Source organism: Phoenix dactylifera, unplaced genomic scaffold (genome assembly GCF_009389715.1).
Source record: "Phoenix dactylifera cultivar Barhee BC4 unplaced genomic scaffold, palm_55x_up_171113_PBpolish2nd_filt_p 001503F, whole genome shotgun sequence".
NCBI classification, from domain to species: Eukaryota; Viridiplantae; Streptophyta; class Magnoliopsida; order Arecales; family Arecaceae; genus Phoenix; species Phoenix dactylifera.
In genome coordinates, this window is record NW_024068813.1 from 51,876 (window position 1) to 67,656 (window position 15,781).

The 15,781-nt window shown below is 43.1% G+C and overlaps 1 protein-coding gene and 1 long non-coding RNA gene across 6 annotated transcripts; one reads left to right on the forward strand and one right to left on the reverse strand.

The window, feature by feature from the left end:
• Positions 1-8,813: 8,813 nt before the first annotated feature.
• LOC113461314 lies at positions 8,814-13,026 on the reverse strand. 5 transcript variants are annotated; one of them, XR_003383526.2, is made up of 5 exons: positions 12,917-13,026; positions 12,786-12,827; positions 12,017-12,409; positions 11,818-11,921; positions 10,995-11,701 (listed from the first exon to the last, which is right to left on the reverse strand). It is a non-coding gene; the product is annotated as an uncharacterized LOC113461314 (long non-coding RNA). The 5 variants fall into 5 exon arrangements; XR_005509950.1 differs by adding an exon at positions 8,814-10,912 and having other exon boundaries at positions 11,662-11,701; positions 12,017-12,955; XR_005509949.1 differs by having other exon boundaries at positions 12,017-12,827.
• LOC120108701 (protein IQ-DOMAIN 14-like) lies at positions 11,818-14,528 on the forward strand. The gene is made up of 4 exons (XM_039122383.1): positions 11,818-12,367; positions 12,962-13,195; positions 13,387-14,034; positions 14,147-14,528. Exons 1-4 carry the CDS (start codon positions 11,852-11,854, stop codon positions 14,165-14,167), a joined length of 1,419 nt encoding a protein of 472 aa, XP_038978311.1. The 5' UTR covers positions 11,818-11,851; the 3' UTR covers positions 14,168-14,528.
• Positions 14,529-15,781: the final 1,253 nt, after the last annotated feature.

Here is a 15,781-nt window from a genome sequence, read left to right on the forward strand (position 1 = left end):
GTTTCGACGCAGAGGGTCGGCTCGGGCTCCTCCGTGGTGGGCATTTGAAGATATTCGAGCATTGTTGCCTTAGGAAGCTCGCTCATGCGGGAAGTTGCCAGCTTTGACAGTTGGTCTGCTCTCAGGTTCTCCATCCAGGGGATATGTTGAATGTTGAAGGAGTCTAGGGTGGAGATGAAATCCCGCACCTTTCGGAAGTATTTCTGCATTGTTGGCTCTCTGGCCTCAAAATTTCCCAAAATCTGGCTCATGACCAGCTGGAAATCACTGAAGACCTTTATGTCCTGCACTTTCAGCTCCTTCGCCAGCTTGAGTCCGACGATGAGTGCCTCGTATTCTGCCACGTTGTTCGAGATGGAATTCGAGGCATAAAGCCTGCTCTACGACTACACCGTCTGGGATGGTGAGAATGAGGCCTGCTCTGCTACCCCCCAAGGTCGAAAGAGCCGTCTACGTGTAGAGTCCATGGCTGCCTCGGGATCTCCGATGCTGGCGTGGATGCAAGCTCGGAATCATCCGGCAAGGTGCACTCCAGTATAAAATCGGCGAGCGCCTGGGCTTTGATTGCTGGCCTCGGTCGGTATTCAAGGTTGAACTCTCCGAGCTCGACTGCCCATTTCATGATCCTCCCGGCGCGATCCGACTGTTGCAAAATTTGCTTCATGGGCTGGTCGGTCAGTATGGCCATTGTGTGGGCCTGAAAATAGGTCGGAGCCTCCGAGCTGAGATGACCAGGGCAAAAGTTGTTTTCTCCAATTTGGAATATCTTGTTTCAGCATCCCTCAGGACCCGGCTGGTGTAGTACAGCAGTCTTTGGAGCATGTTCTCTTCTCATACCAGAACTGAACTCACCGCAACCGGGAAGACGGCCAGGTACAGATAGAGAAGCTCGCCCTGCTGGGGTTTGGTGAGCAGCGGCGGAGAGGCGAGAAGGCGCCTAAGCTCTTCAAAAGCTTGCTGGCATTCCTCCGACCACAAGAAATCCTTCGGTTGCTTGAGGATTTTGAAGAATGGGAGGCATCGCTCGGCCGACCTGGAGACGAATCTTTCCAGAGCCGCAATCCGCCCGGTGAGCCGCTGTACCTCCTTGATTGTCTTTGCGGCACCATCTTCTGTAGCGCTCGAATTTTTTTGGGGTTTGCTTCAATCCCCCATTGGTTGAACTTGTTAGACGAAATCGCGCTATAACGCAATTTCATCACTCCAACGATAATTACCACGAACCCGAGAAACTTGCCTGAGGTGACTCCAAAAGCGCACTTGGCAGGGTTAAGCTTCATTTGATATTTTCTGAGAGTGGAGAACGCTTCGTTGAGGTCGGCTATATGGTGCTCTGCCGTCCGACTCTTAACCAGCATGTCGTCCACATAGATCTCCATGTTCCGGCCTATCTGATCTTTGAAGATCTTGCTGACTAGCCTTTGATATGTCGCTCCGGCATTCTTCAACCCGAACGGCATCATTTTATAGCAATAGAGGCCCTTGTCGATGATGAAGGCTATTTTTTCCTCATCTTCGAGCGCCATTCGGATTTGATTATATCCCGAGAAGGCGTCCAGAAGGTCAGCAGCTGGTGTCCCGAGGTAGAGTCAAGGAGCTGGTCAATGCTGGGAAGTGAAAAGCTGTCTTTTGGGCAAGCTTTATTCAGGTCGGTGTAGTCCACGCACATGCGCCACTTTCCGTTAAATTTCTTCACGAGGACCACGTTGGCGAGCCAATCTGGATAAGAGATTTCCTAGATGAAGCCAGCCTCGAGGAGTCTGTCCACTTCCTTGGCCGTTGCTCGTTGTCATTCCGAGGCGGAGCCCCGTTTCTTCTGCCGCACAGGCCTGCAAGTTGGCTTCACCTGAAGTCGGTGAACCATGACTTTGGGATCGATTCCCGGCATGTCGGCAGACGACCAAGCGAAAACGTCCATGTTGGCCCGCAGGAAATTGATCAGGCGGTCCCTTTCGAGGGTGCTCAGGCCAGAGTCGACCTGCACAGTTAGCCCTGGACAGTTTTGCTTTAATGGAATTTGGGTAAGAAGCTCACCGAATTCTACCCGTTCCTGGTAGGGGTCGTCCCGCACCTCCAGGGTTTCGATAGGCAGGGCCTGGTCTGACGCCTGGGCCGGCACCTCGGCCGCTTGCTTATTCTGGCTTGGGGCTTCGGCCGGTTGCTTTGCTTTATGAGTCGCCATATAGCACCGCTTAGCTATCAGCTGGTCCCCACGAACTTCGCCTACTCCTTGGTCGGTGGGAAATCGCACGAGCAAGTGGTAAGTCGAAACTACAGCTCGGAGGGCATTTAGCCCTGGTCGTCCGAGAATGGCGTTGTAGGCCGAAGGCAGGCGGACCATAAGAAAGTCCGTACTCACAGTGCTTTCTCGAGGAGCGAGCCCGACCGTGACAAGAAGGCCGACCTCGCCCTTGACTGGGACCGAATCCCCGGTGAATCCGACAAGTGGAGCATTCATTCTCCGAAGCTGGCTTTCCGTCATCCCCATTTTTTGATAGGCGTCGTAGTACAAAACATTTGCTGAGCTTCTATTATCAACTAGGACGCACTTTACATCAAATTTATTTACAATCATAGAGATGACCACAACATCATCATGAGGAGTTTCAACTCCTTCCAAGTCCTTGTCTGAGAAGGAAATGGCTTCGGAGGTGTGCAGGCGCTTCGGAGAGATCCTTTCCTTGGTCGGTTCTTCAGCCGAGTTTTCTTCTCCAATGGTGTTGATGGTGCCGGCGATAGGCCTGTTGTTATTTGGATTTTCAAGTGGTACGGCATTTTTTGCGGGCCTTCTTTCCTCACGCAGGTTCCGCACAAACCGATTTAGTACTCCGCGTCGGATGAGCACCTCGATCTCGTCCTGGAGTTGAAAGCAATCCTCCGTGTCGTGGCCGTGGTCTCGGTGGAAGCGGCAATACTTCCTTTGATTGCGCCGAGCTCCGATATCCCGCATTGGGAGAGGAGGTCGGAAGTAGTCCCGACCTTCTATCTCCATAAGGACCTCTGCTCGGGGGGCATTCAGCGGGGTGTAACTCTCGTACCTCCTCGAGGACATTCGTGGCCGCGGTGGAGATCTCGGTCGACGCGGGGACCTTGGTCGATGTCGTCCCTGCGGTCGAGGTGGACTCCTCAGCCGAGGCAGGTCCTTGTCTCGGCGGGGAGACCGACTTCTCAAGCGGCCGCGCTCTTCGCGACGCTTCTTCTGCTTTTTCGAGGCCTGCTCGAGATCGCCCTTTCTAGAGGCGATGGCCACTTCGACCTTCGCGTACTTCCGAGCTCGGGCCAGCATTTCGGTAAAGTCAGTGGGGAAACTCTTCTCAATGGAGAAGAGAAATCTGTAGGAGCGGGCCCCAGTCTTTAATGTCGACATGGCGATCGATTGGTCGAGCTCACGGACCTCCTAGGTCGCAGCGGTGAAGCGGTCAAGATATTCTCTGAAGGATTCCCCCTCCTTTTGTTTGACGTTCAGGAGGGAATCCGATTTCCGCCGCTGGCGCCGGCTGGCAGCAAAGTTGGTGGCGAACTGCTTGCCGAGCTGCTCAAAGGGGGATACCGTGCTCGGCTTTAGTCCCAAGAACCAAAGCCGGGCCGTACCCCGAAGAGTGGCTAGGAAGGCTTTGCAGAGCACAGCCTCCGAGGACCCTTGCAGTGCCATAAGGGCTCGGTAACTCTCTATATGATCGAGGGGGTCGGTAGTTCCGTTGTAGGGCTCCACTTAAGGCATTTTGAACCTCGGTGGGACTGGCTCGTCCTCGATTTAGGGGGAGAAGGGGGACTTGGTGGTAAACTCGAAGTCGCCCTCACGCCTTGCCTTCCTGCTATGAAGCACCTCAATTTGGCGCTCAAGGTTCTCGACCTTCCTGTCGAGTTCCTGAGTCTGGGGGATTGCCACGGTAGTCTGCTCCGTCTCATGACAGTCCGGAGCTGACTCAGCTTCTGAAAACTGCGGCCTTCTGTCCGTGCTTCTCCCTGGTAACTCTCTCCGGGAAGATGCCCGGACTGAGTCTTGACGGCCGCATCGTTCTTCATTGTTGGCCCTCGAGGAGCCGTAGAGGTTTTGGCCGTGGGACATCGGGCCATTTGGAGGAAGCACTGGCTGGACCTGGACCTGCGGGGGCGGCATATGCGGGGCTTCCGTGCGTTGCAACCCCTGGACGGCGGCGGCCAAAGCCTGAACCTGCTGCACCAGAACGTTAAACTGTTCCGGCTGGACTTGAGGATCGGCTGGAGGTGGCAAGTTCTGGACAGAGTGTCCAGGACTCGCTGGCGGGCGCCGAGAAGCATTGGAGGCTCCTTTACTTCTCAACTTCATGGCCACGACTCGGGTCCTTCCTCTAGCGCCAACTGTTGCTGGAAATTGGACTCGGGGGCGACCGTCGGCTGAGAAGGAGGAGCTCCGATGCTGAAAGGGCGGGAAGCGGTCCGTCGGCGAGCGGCGTCTTTCGGTAAACCTGCAACCCCTCCGATGTTTAAGTCAGAGAGGGGGCTTAATGAAGAAGAAAGAAGATGTGTGTTTTGGGTTTTTGAGTCCAACCCCCCCTTAAGATAAGAGGGCTCCCCTTTTATAGGGGGGTACTGGATTACCTGTGATATGACGGGGCGAAGTTACCGTATGATTGAGCGCGCCATGCGAATTAATGCACGATCGTGCGAATTAATGCCTTGCCGTAGGAGATCAGGCCGGAGCCTAGGAGTTGTCATGGCTGATCAGACGCTGCCGAGCCGATTTGTCGTGAAAGGCTTGAGATCCGTAGATAGCTGGAGGCACGTGCATTAATTGTTGAGTAAGCCGGAGGTCTGCAGAGACCATGCGCATTAATTGTTGAGTCAGTCGGAGGTCTGCAGAGACCATGCACATTAATTGTTCAGGGCGGCGGTAGGGCATAGTTCCTGATCGTACTGTAGATGGATATGACCGCAGTATACAGGTTGGGCACCTTCAGGTCGGACGCCGGGCCGGGCGTCCTCAGGTCGGACGCCGGGCCGGGCATCCTCAGGTCGGACGCCGGGCCGGGCGCCTTCAGGTCGGACGCCGGGCCGGGTGCCTTCAGGTTGGACGCCGGGCCGGGCGCCTGGGCAGATGCCTCCAGGTCGGCTTCCAGTAGAGCGCCTGGTCGGGCATCTCCGGGTCGGATATCGTTAGGTACATGTTGACCGCATACCCTTGTATCTCGGAGCGGCTTATTTTCCCCCAACAAATTAGTTTTTTTTTTAAAAAAAATATTTATATAAAAATAAAATATTTATATGTTATAAAAATTTAGAGAAAATATGAGAAAACTACATTAAAAATTAGTTTTTTTTTCAAAAATATTTTTAAGTTATCAAAACCTATAGATAATTTTTTTTCTTTATCATGGATATAATATATATTACATGCAACTCTTTAGAAAATTAGATGCGTAACCAAACATAACTCACTCTGAAATATGTTACTTTTTTTTACAGTATATCGAATAATTAAAAATTATTTTTTAAAAAAATTAATGAGAATTTTTTTTTTATGAGCTTGAGGACTCCATAGTGTATTGCCATGTGTCTACATTTAACTACAAATATAATAATGCGGTTATGTGGCAATATGTTACTCTTGTAGCAGGAAAAGCTGACCAACTCGGTGCTGGGGGCATGCTGCCAAATGTGAACATCTTGTGATCTTGTGGAAAAAAAAATTATACGCGTTGCTCGTCACGTCTAGCTTCACATACTCTTATGTACGCTTGGATCAAGGGCTAGGTTAGAGACAAGCAGGCTTAAAGAGGCACCTATTCTAAAACGTGCAACTAAATGCAATATTGATTCGGCTAAGTTAGCTCAAAGTTGGTCAGATTAGAAGAGGTTATATTCTATTTGAAAGTGAGTATAAGTATACATTGACTTTGTGCAAGGATTAGGTCATATTTCCATGAGATATACAACGTAAAAATACAAGTGAGGTTTGGGTTGAGTTTGATTGGAGCTACATCAATCGTATAAATTTCAACTAGGCTCTTTTCCTCGCCCGGGCCATCAACCTAAACTTGATGCAACTTGAAGGAATACCTGAGTTACGCATTTATTGATCAAATTAAAATAAAAATTGTGAATTAGGCGAGATTTAGATATAACTTAGAGCTTTAGTCTAGAAGGGGCGAGAGATCAAGGAAGCATGGAGAGGGAGAAATGCATGTAAGAGGCCATCAATACCGTACATATTGAATTTCGGACATATGAAAATTTACATAAAAAGATGATTTATGATCTCCCTAGAACTAAGTAATTTTGAGTTCTTGAAGTGGCTAACCTTTTTTTTTTTTTTGCCATTTCTTGTTCCTTCCCATTTCTCATGCAAGTACATGTCACAAGAAAAAGGAAAACAATAACTCAGTAAGACCTACATGTATAATTAAATATATCCTGACAATTTAGTAAGCTATACATCATGAAAATTTTAAGGCTGAGCTCTGAAATTGGACAGCAACCAGTTTAAATTGTCATTCTAAGCATTAAAAATTAAATTGGAGTATCGATAATAGTGCATACATAGAGATTGCTATTTTGAAATGTGATTTTTGCATCGACACCCTTGCAAATACCATAATTTATATATTGAAAATCATTATTTTATGTATACCTCTCATTAACTGCATAGGTGCTCTTTCTGTTAGATATTTGTGGTAATAATATGTAACCATCTTAAGTATATAATGGCTAACATCATTTTGAGTCAATATCTCTAAACAAGTGATGACAAGAATATATATAACATATCAAACATCTCATTAGCTGATATTATCATAATCATCCATCCTAAATTGCCACCATATGAATACTTCATGATATATCAAATTGTTTATGGTTTCACATTTTTCGACCCAAAATTGGGACATAACAGCCCATGATAACACAAAACTGACATTACATTTAGATTTCATATTCATCGTAACTTTCAAATTCGTCTCAAAGAAAATATAATAAATAAAAATTTAATTTTATTATTCATTAAATATAACCAATATCAATTCAGAGCAACTACATCAAATATAAATACCAATCCATAATCCTCAATATTTAGAAGATTACTAAGTTACAAATTCATAAACAACTAAAAACCTAAAGTTCTACTACATAATTCGCTAAGCTTGCTAGTACGAACTCTAAACCTTGATGGATTGCAAAGAAGGAGGATGGAAAATCTGAAATAGGCAAAAATCCAAACTTTTCAATGTTCGGATTGGCTTGGAACACTGCTATTCCAATCGCAATTGCGATCAAAATTTAGGAGGAAGGAGACTCCCAGCTGGAGTCCTTCTCTCTCGATTCATCTCGTGCGGCGCATATGAAGGGCTAGGCTGGCCTCTTCGGGCCGGCCCACAAGCCCAAATCAAGTGCAGCCGGTCAATGGACCAAACCCTCACATCACAAATACAAGACCTGTTTCATAATATTGTTTACAATTAAACCTTATATAAAAAGTACATCAACTAGAAATAAGTTGTATTCATCATTTTGTATGGTTAAAAAGATGAAAGGATGGTAACTAAAACCCAACCATAAATATAACGTTAATTGATGGGTTATGAATAAATTGTGATGTGATCATAGATAAGAATTCTCATTGTGAAAGCCCTCCCAACTTCGGCACCATGTAAAGGGTAAGGGTCATTGTGGTATCTCCATTTATTAATAAATAAATGGAGATGCCACAATGTATTAATAAAATGAATAATTTTTATTCATTTTTACTGAAAAATGTATACAACTAGGGCTAGATTAAGTGTGATCTCTCAACACTGTAGTTTGGATTTAACTCCAATTTCAAGTGTTGCTTTCAGCCTTTGTTTACATTGCAAAATAAATTTTTATATCTTCCTCAGCTTAATGACTTATATAATAGCACACATGCATAGGCACATGCATGCATGGGCACACACAAATAAAAAGAAGGGCCTTCTTTTATGTTTTTGGTACCCCACTACCAAAGGTACCACTTAAAGATGAGGCCTCACTTGTAAATAAATGGGAATCCATCTTTCTTATATGCATATAGATGAGAGAAGATTTTTCTAATCCAATAGTTTCTGCACACCTTCACCCATTCGTGTTTCTTATCTATGTAGTGGTAGAGCAAGAATTTTACTTGAAAGGAGGGAGGATAAATAAATTAACATTATCATCTAATTCAAGAACAGTCAAGAATTCTCCAAGTCTATAACATACTTAGGACTAATGTTTTGTATAACAATTATAAGTTATTACTAATTTCCTAAAACAACTGGAAGGAACTTTTTCGATTAACTTGAAAATATTTCAAGAAATTCTTCAATCTTGGAATATTTTGTCAATTATAATATCCGCATCTTCAAAAAATTCATCTTTTGTTAAAATTAGCATGAGAAAAACAATCCAAATTCTTGTAAGACCAAAACATATATTGAAAGAAAATGGTGGTGCAAACTTTTTTAGAATTTTAGAAATTAGGGGGGAAAATGATGATTCAAATCTTATGCAATCATAAAAAATAAATTAATTGGTAGAAGATGGAAGGGGCAAAAACCTAAAACTATAACCGAAAAAACTGTCTACTTTACTCCTCTCTACAAACTGCCCAAAAAGAGAGAGAGAGAGAGAGAGAGAGAGAGAGAGAGAGAGAGAGAGAGAGAGCATAAGAATTTTGTTTGGGATTTTCAGATCACAAACCTTATGTTCCACCCTTGGATTAGAAGCGATCTTCCATGCAGGTCCTAAAGAATATTTCTAAATAGTGGGGAAAAACTGATATTAAAGATTTGTTTCTTGGTTTAGCATAATTTTATCTTCATAGAAATTCAAATTTGGCAAGAAGATCTTGTGAGTTCAAAACTTGCTTGATTTGGATATGTCAAAAAGAAAAATAAAAAATAATAATAGAAATGTGTTCGAATGGTACACATCTGAATCTATAAGATCCTAAAACTTAAGGGCTCAAGGGGGTGCAAACTTGTTAGTTATCATCAGGTAGTCAAGGGAAACTCAGAATTTTAGGGAAGGCAATTGCAAGCTCCCGGCATGCATCTATCCCCTATAATCCCATGCATCCTCACTCTATATCCCACAATACCCTGCCCTTGCATTTCCTATCTATTTCCTTTGACCAAGCAACCATCCCACCTCATCGAATTTGCATTACACCCTTAACCCCAACACCTTTCATGATTCCTTTCTACCCTTAGCTTTCTTGGATGAGAGATAAGCACTTCAAGAAGGATGTTAAATTAGCAAGGTAAGTATAAATCATCAATCGAGCCCAAACTGCCCACCTTACTTGAAACAAAGGAAAAACAAAGCTGCTCAACTTCTGGTGCGCAAATTATCCATGAAGTTTAATCTGCATAGATAACAAATAAAGGCATGTAATGAAAAATATTAATATATCCATGAAGGACCGACGGGGCAATGGCCACCCACTACTTAGGAATATCCACAGAATGACGAAAGATTGTGGCTCATTTCAAGCTGCTCATGTGTATCGAGAGACGAATAGGACTGTAGACTGAATCGTCTCCTTTGTTGTTTATCATTCGAAAGAGATCCTTTGGACATGGTTTATAGCCTCCTTTCCACCCTTACGCCATCTTTTTTTTCTTTTGACTTTGCTGGTTGTACTCACGCAAGAGGTTTCATATAAAAGCGCATATGCTCTATTATCAAGTTGCACATCTTGTTTACATAAGTTCATTGTGTAATTGTTTAGTTTAACCATGCAGTACAATCTACAATGCACCTTTTGATACTATGATAAAAAATAAATGAACAGTCTTGGGCAAATCAAAGTAAAATTCTTCTGTACATACTCTGCCTAAAATCACCCCTTGCCATGGGATAAACCTGCATATACTCGTGTCTTGGTTCTTGATAAAAAATAAATGAACAGTCTTGGGCAAATCAAAGTAAAATTCTTCTGTACATACTCTGCCTAAAATCACCCCTTGCCATGGGATAAACCTGCATATACTCGTGTCTTGGTTCTTGTTGCATAATTTGAGGCCAAGCCTTAAAATGCCCTGCCATGAAGTGGTCCCTTTTCCACCTTCGTTTATTCCATGATGCACATGCAGCAGCTTCAGCCATGTGGTTCACCTTTCTAATATTTTTTTTTCTGCCACCTTGCTTCTTTCCTGCAGCCTCTGGGGTTCACCTTCCCATAAAAACCGTAGGATAAAGTTAATAAACATGTGATGGGAGGTGGTACACGTAACAAAAAGGAAGCAACCTCTAGGGGATGGCTATTTTCTAAGTCATCATATGGTAATCATCAGGGATTATAAAAGGTGCCGTCTTGAACCTTCTTCAGACCTTCATCCATGTCCCATGGCTTTATATTTTAGAGCTAAGAATCGATTCAAATCCCCTCCACATATGCTTGAAAGAATCCATACTTGTAAACATTATCCTTGAAGGAATCCAAACTTATAAAACATTCAAGTACATGCACAAGTGAACCTCAAATTCAGTACCATCATTTGGTAGGACAAGTCCTCTCTCTCTCTCTCTCATATCTAATTAAAGATTGTACATATATATTAGCACTTCCAGACCAATGGAATATCATATGAGCTTGAACCTGGATGCTGCTCCTCTCATGCAAGCATATGGTCAGAAAGGGAAGTAATGTATGCAGCATCATGTGATTGCCAACTAAACTACAAGTTATTGTGCAATAATACACACCATACACTTCAATTATCCTCCTGTGGGGACACTGTTATTCCCTAATTGCTTATCTCACTATTGTCACTTAGATTTGACGACATCGGAAATGGATGATGCTAAAATCTGTAGATAGGAATCACCAACAGAATTTTTTTCCCACAACTTAACAGATAGGCCTTTTTATCCACTTTAGCAACAGATCCAACCCTTGATTTTTGCTTCCATAACAGCACAATGGATATAGCTGCAATAAAACAAATTAATGTCATGTTTCTCCAACCCATAAATAGTGTAAGATCTGTAAGGCCAGACAAATTCCATCCAGATATCATAGTAATTTAAAATTCCATTAAACTTGACAAAGATGCCCGACATCATACAGCTAGTAGGGAAAGGCCATCCATCTAATGGCCGGGGAACCTTCCTTATTGGCCACACAATCTGAAGTTTTACAGACACACAGTAATCATCCAAGATCCAACAGGCAAGGGTTTCACAAAAGGTTAATTTGTGCGATTGGTTGCAGTTAATCAAACATCAACTCAACTAATTGATGTGCCAATTGAAACATTTCTAACCATCAATGCAAGGATGTAGATTTCTATTTTTGCATCATCCTGGAAGGACATATGATTGCCCACCCTCCTATGAGAAAGTGAGATGTTGAACAATTTTTGTCTTTAGGATCAGGAGCTAAAAGCTGGTGCAGTGGATGCTGTAAATTAGCAGTGGAGCCAACTTTACATGAGATGCCGACAGCCCAAAAGTGTTATCTGCGGATCTTCGGCACGTTTCCTCCACATGGCCCTCTGGCCCGTTCATTCACCCACAAAACAATATTTCCCCTACCAACCATGTCCATTCCTTCAATACATTCACGACAACTTACCTTCATGACAAGTCAAGGCTGGCTGGCCCTTCTCTAAAAAGAAAGATGGGAATTGAGGCGATAGATATTATTGGATCAATCTCACAGACTAGCAAGTGGCTTACCAGGGTCATAATTTTCTCTCCTTTTCCTGCGGTCCTGGTCCTAACAAACAAACAAGCCAGATCAACCCACTGAAAGAGATATAGTGACACAGACAAAAGGAGGAGAAGGAAAAAGGAGTCAAACTGACGGAAGAAAGAAGACCAACTTGTAATTACCAGAGATTAAAAACAGATACAAGTCACCTTCTATATGAGCCATATGGATGCTTGCCTCCTTGTCTTGTGTAGCTTTTTCTGTGCAAATGGCTCCCAACTCCTTCCTGTAAAATGCTTTGGAGGATCAATGGAGAAGGCAGGAAAATGGCTTAAAAGCTTCTTGACAGGAAAGAGGGAGGACAAGAAGAAAGGTAATAACTTAGCATCTCCACTGCCGACAGAGGCCCAATCAGCTCCAATCCCAGTGCCCAAACCAAAGGAGAAGAAGAGATGGAGCTTCCGGAGACCAGCAGCAGCGGGGAAGGGTTTAAGATCTCCAGACCCAACTGTAAGTGCACCTGCTAATGCACTGCCAGAGGCTGAGAATGATCAGCAGAGGCACGCAATGGCTGTAGCAGTGGCAGCGGCTGCAGCAGCAGATGCTGCTATGGCTGCTGCCCAGGCTGCAGCAGATGTGATGCGTTTAACCTCCGCTGCCACCGGTAAAACATCCAGCAACATTGAGGAGGCTGCTGCAATCAAGATTCAGGCTGCCTTTAGATCTTATCTGGTATTTCTCATATCTTTGACACATTGCTGGTCTTTCGTTTTTCTGTGCAGAAAATCAAGCATCATTAAACTTTGAAAAGATTGATTATGAGAAGTATATGAAAATATACATAACATCCTGAGTGACATCAGAATTACAGATGGCAATTTTGGTTCTCATCTTCTAAGAATATTGAAATTGAAACATCAAAAACATGAGACCATTCATATAAACAAAGTCAAAAAGATAGAGCATATGTGTATGTCAACCTGAATCCTAAGTATTTCTCATACTGCCATTTGACTTCTCAATATCTTAAAAATAATTCCAAGTTCTGTAATAAAATAGGGCTAAGAATGAATTGCAAGAAAGTAAAAGAAAGAACGAGAAGACATAGACAAAAGAACTTTTGCAATAATATAAGAATAAGTAGGGTCACCTGGAAAACTGAGCTCTAAAATAGATAATCAAAGGCTAAGATCTGCGATTTCAGGCACAAAATTATGTTTAGGAGAAACAATTGTATATAACAGAAGGCAATAATGTGGCTAATAAAATTTGATGAGATACCATTGAGTTATACATAGAGAAGATGAATGTAATCTATATCTGCAGGCAAGGAAAGCTTTATGTGCGCTGAAAGGTCTAGTGAAACTGCAAGCATTGGTGAGAGGCCATCTGGTAAGGAAGCAAGCTACAGCTACCCTCCGCTGCATGCAGGCTCTGGTGACCGCTCAAGCCCGAGCACGTGCCCAGAGGATTCGAATGGTTGAAGAGTACAAAGTCATCTCACAACGGCAGTCCATATACAGGAGATCACCACAGCATCCCAGATCCCGACATTCATATGTAAGCCCACTTTCCAGTAAAAATATTACTGAATGCATCTTATAAGATAACAAAAGACACTTGGATTATGCAAACTATATAACCAAGTTTAGACATGAAGAGGAAATCTAAAATCCTAGGCTTTTAGCCTATACATTATACAAGTAGGGTTTATATTTACCATGCTTATGAGACATGCTTCATACATGTAGGAGATGGATAGAGGTGCAGATGAGAATGTTAAAATTGTGGAAATGGATCTCGGCGAGTCAAGGGGCACTACAAAGAGCAGAAACAGTTATTCCATCACACGAACTGAAGCAAAAGATCATGGGATCTCTGCATATTATGGCAATGGTCATCCACCTTTCAGGGCAGAACAATACCAACAGTTCTCACCTGCTCCATCAGCTATAACTGATATGAGCCCGAGGGTTTACAGTGGACATTTTGAGGAGTTCTCATTCACCACAGCACAAAGCAGCCCCCAGTACTTATCAGCTTTGTCTGTACCTGATGCAACGCAAGCTTCTTTCGACTACCCCTTTTACCCAAATTACATGGCCAACACAGAATCTTCAAGGGCAAAGACACGGTCACAGAGTGCACCAAGGCAACGAACTGATTCATATGAAAGGCAAACAAGCAGGCGGAGGCCATCAGTGGAAGGAAGAAACATTCCAAGAGGTGTTAGGATGCAACGATCTTCTTCCCATGTGGGTTTGACAGCAAATGGATATCAGTATCCATGGTCAATCAAGCTCGACAGGTCCAGCATGTCCCTCAAAGACAGTGAATGTGGTTCAACAAGCACCGTGCTCACCAATACCAACTATTGCACATCTTTGGTGGGATTTGAGGTGTGAGTTTGTAAAGCTTTAGATAATATTCTTGCTTATGTGAATTGATTTCTTGATTGCTTTCTTCAGGAGGAATTACTGACAGAAAATGCCATGCTCTTTATGAATCCAGGTTCACAACAATAAGTCCTGATTCTTATCTCAGCAATCTCGACCACTGCCATTTGGAATATGTAACACTGGTGAAGGTAGAAGGTAAACAAAAAGTTGATGTCCAGCTTCTGAAGGAGAAGGAAATGTGCAGACATGTAGTGATGCAGAAATTGCTGAATCCCAGGAATGCTTTTTCCCTCTCTGCATGTTAGCCATGATTTTAAGTATTCTAATACCTTGTTTTAGCTTGGGCTATTTCCGCTTTCTTTTTATATTTGATTCCCACTGAACAACTGCAGATTGTTTACAAACATAGTTTTGCACACTTTGTAACCTCGGAGAATCATAACTCCTCTCCGATGTTTGAATTAAATAATAAACTTGTAATTGACTAGATGTTGACAACCTACAGAAATACCCATTTTTGCAAATTAGCTAACAGACTGTGGTCCGCTGTCACTATAGTGCTGCCTGGTGGTTTCACGTGAGAATTCTTCAAATGTCATCCCATCTCTCAATCGAGAGGATAGTGGAATTTTTTGAAGATTTCTTGCATTAGCTCAAGAAGTTCCTGAGTTTCAGTGATGAAGGAGCTCAGTGAAGCATTTGTTTTTTCGGTCACAAGACCCAGATGTCTCGAAGCTTGACAACAACTTCCTACTTGTTTCAGAATCTAAAAGGTATGCAGGATAAGAGAGAGTTTTGTCCCAAGCTGGCTGCAAGAAGATGGCGAATATCTATCAGCTTAATTCCTCTATTTCAACAGGTCAGCCAACAGAATAAGTGTAATGCAAAGCTTACCACATGACAAGATATCAGCTGCTTCCCCTACCTGAATGAAGAAGCTTTCAGGTGGGGATTTCACCACAAAGAGATTATTCTTTTTAGTGTCAAACAGTTGCAGATATGTATGCCCATCTGGAGAAGAGCACTCTGGACTGTTAGAGAAGAACAAACATCTGTTTGGCAAGGAATGTAAATAATGGTGTTGTTAGAATAGTAAAGATTCCATAGCCATAATGCCATTGCTTCCATAAACAGGATAAAAAATTTCTGCAGAACCTATCTTCAATCAAGCTATTCTCTATAAGCAACTCATCCAAGGGCTCCTTTTCTGACAGGAAAAATGCTTCCTGACATAGTAGATTCATGAAAATTTGAAGGACAAATTTTAATTGAATGCACTTTCTTTATAGATCCTTTCATTCTATAGTTCTCTTTGAGAATAAGGTTATCCAACATCGAATTATAGTGAACAAGGCACCTCTTTGCAGTTTCCATATTTATAATGCTCTGTTCCAGTTCTCTGCTACCAATGGCCTTATCACAGATTTGTGCTACACAAAGTCCAAGTCCATCATGTGAAGACAAGCTACTTAAAAGTTTTGCTGAGCTGCTCGAACTCGTGATGATTGAATTCCTGGAATCCATTGACAGATGGATTATCTTCTTCACTGTAGCTGCCTTTTTCTCTTATGCTAAGATCACTTGAAGACAACCCCAAACTTGAATCTTATCCATATTTTAACTGAAGGAAAATGAGGAGAGATTCCTATCTAGATTCTTCAAAGGAACATCACTGCCTAAGCTATGCTCCTTAAATAAACATCACCCATATTTTTTTTTAATGGTTACATATATATTCAAGATGATA

Excerpts from the sequence above, each read along its gene's own strand:
- LOC120108701 (XM_039122383.1), top strand. The coding sequence starts at position 11,852 with ATGAGCCATATGGATGCTTGCCTCCTTGTCTTGTGTAGCTTTTTCTGT. Across the intron at positions 12,368-12,961 it reads CTGCCTTTAGATCTTATCTG|GCAAGGAAAGCTTTATGTGC; the intron begins GTATTTCTCATA and ends CTATATCTGCAG. Across the intron at positions 14,035-14,146 it reads CATCTTTGGTGGGATTTGAG|GTTCACAACAATAAGTCCTG; the intron begins GTGTGAGTTTGT and ends TTATGAATCCAG.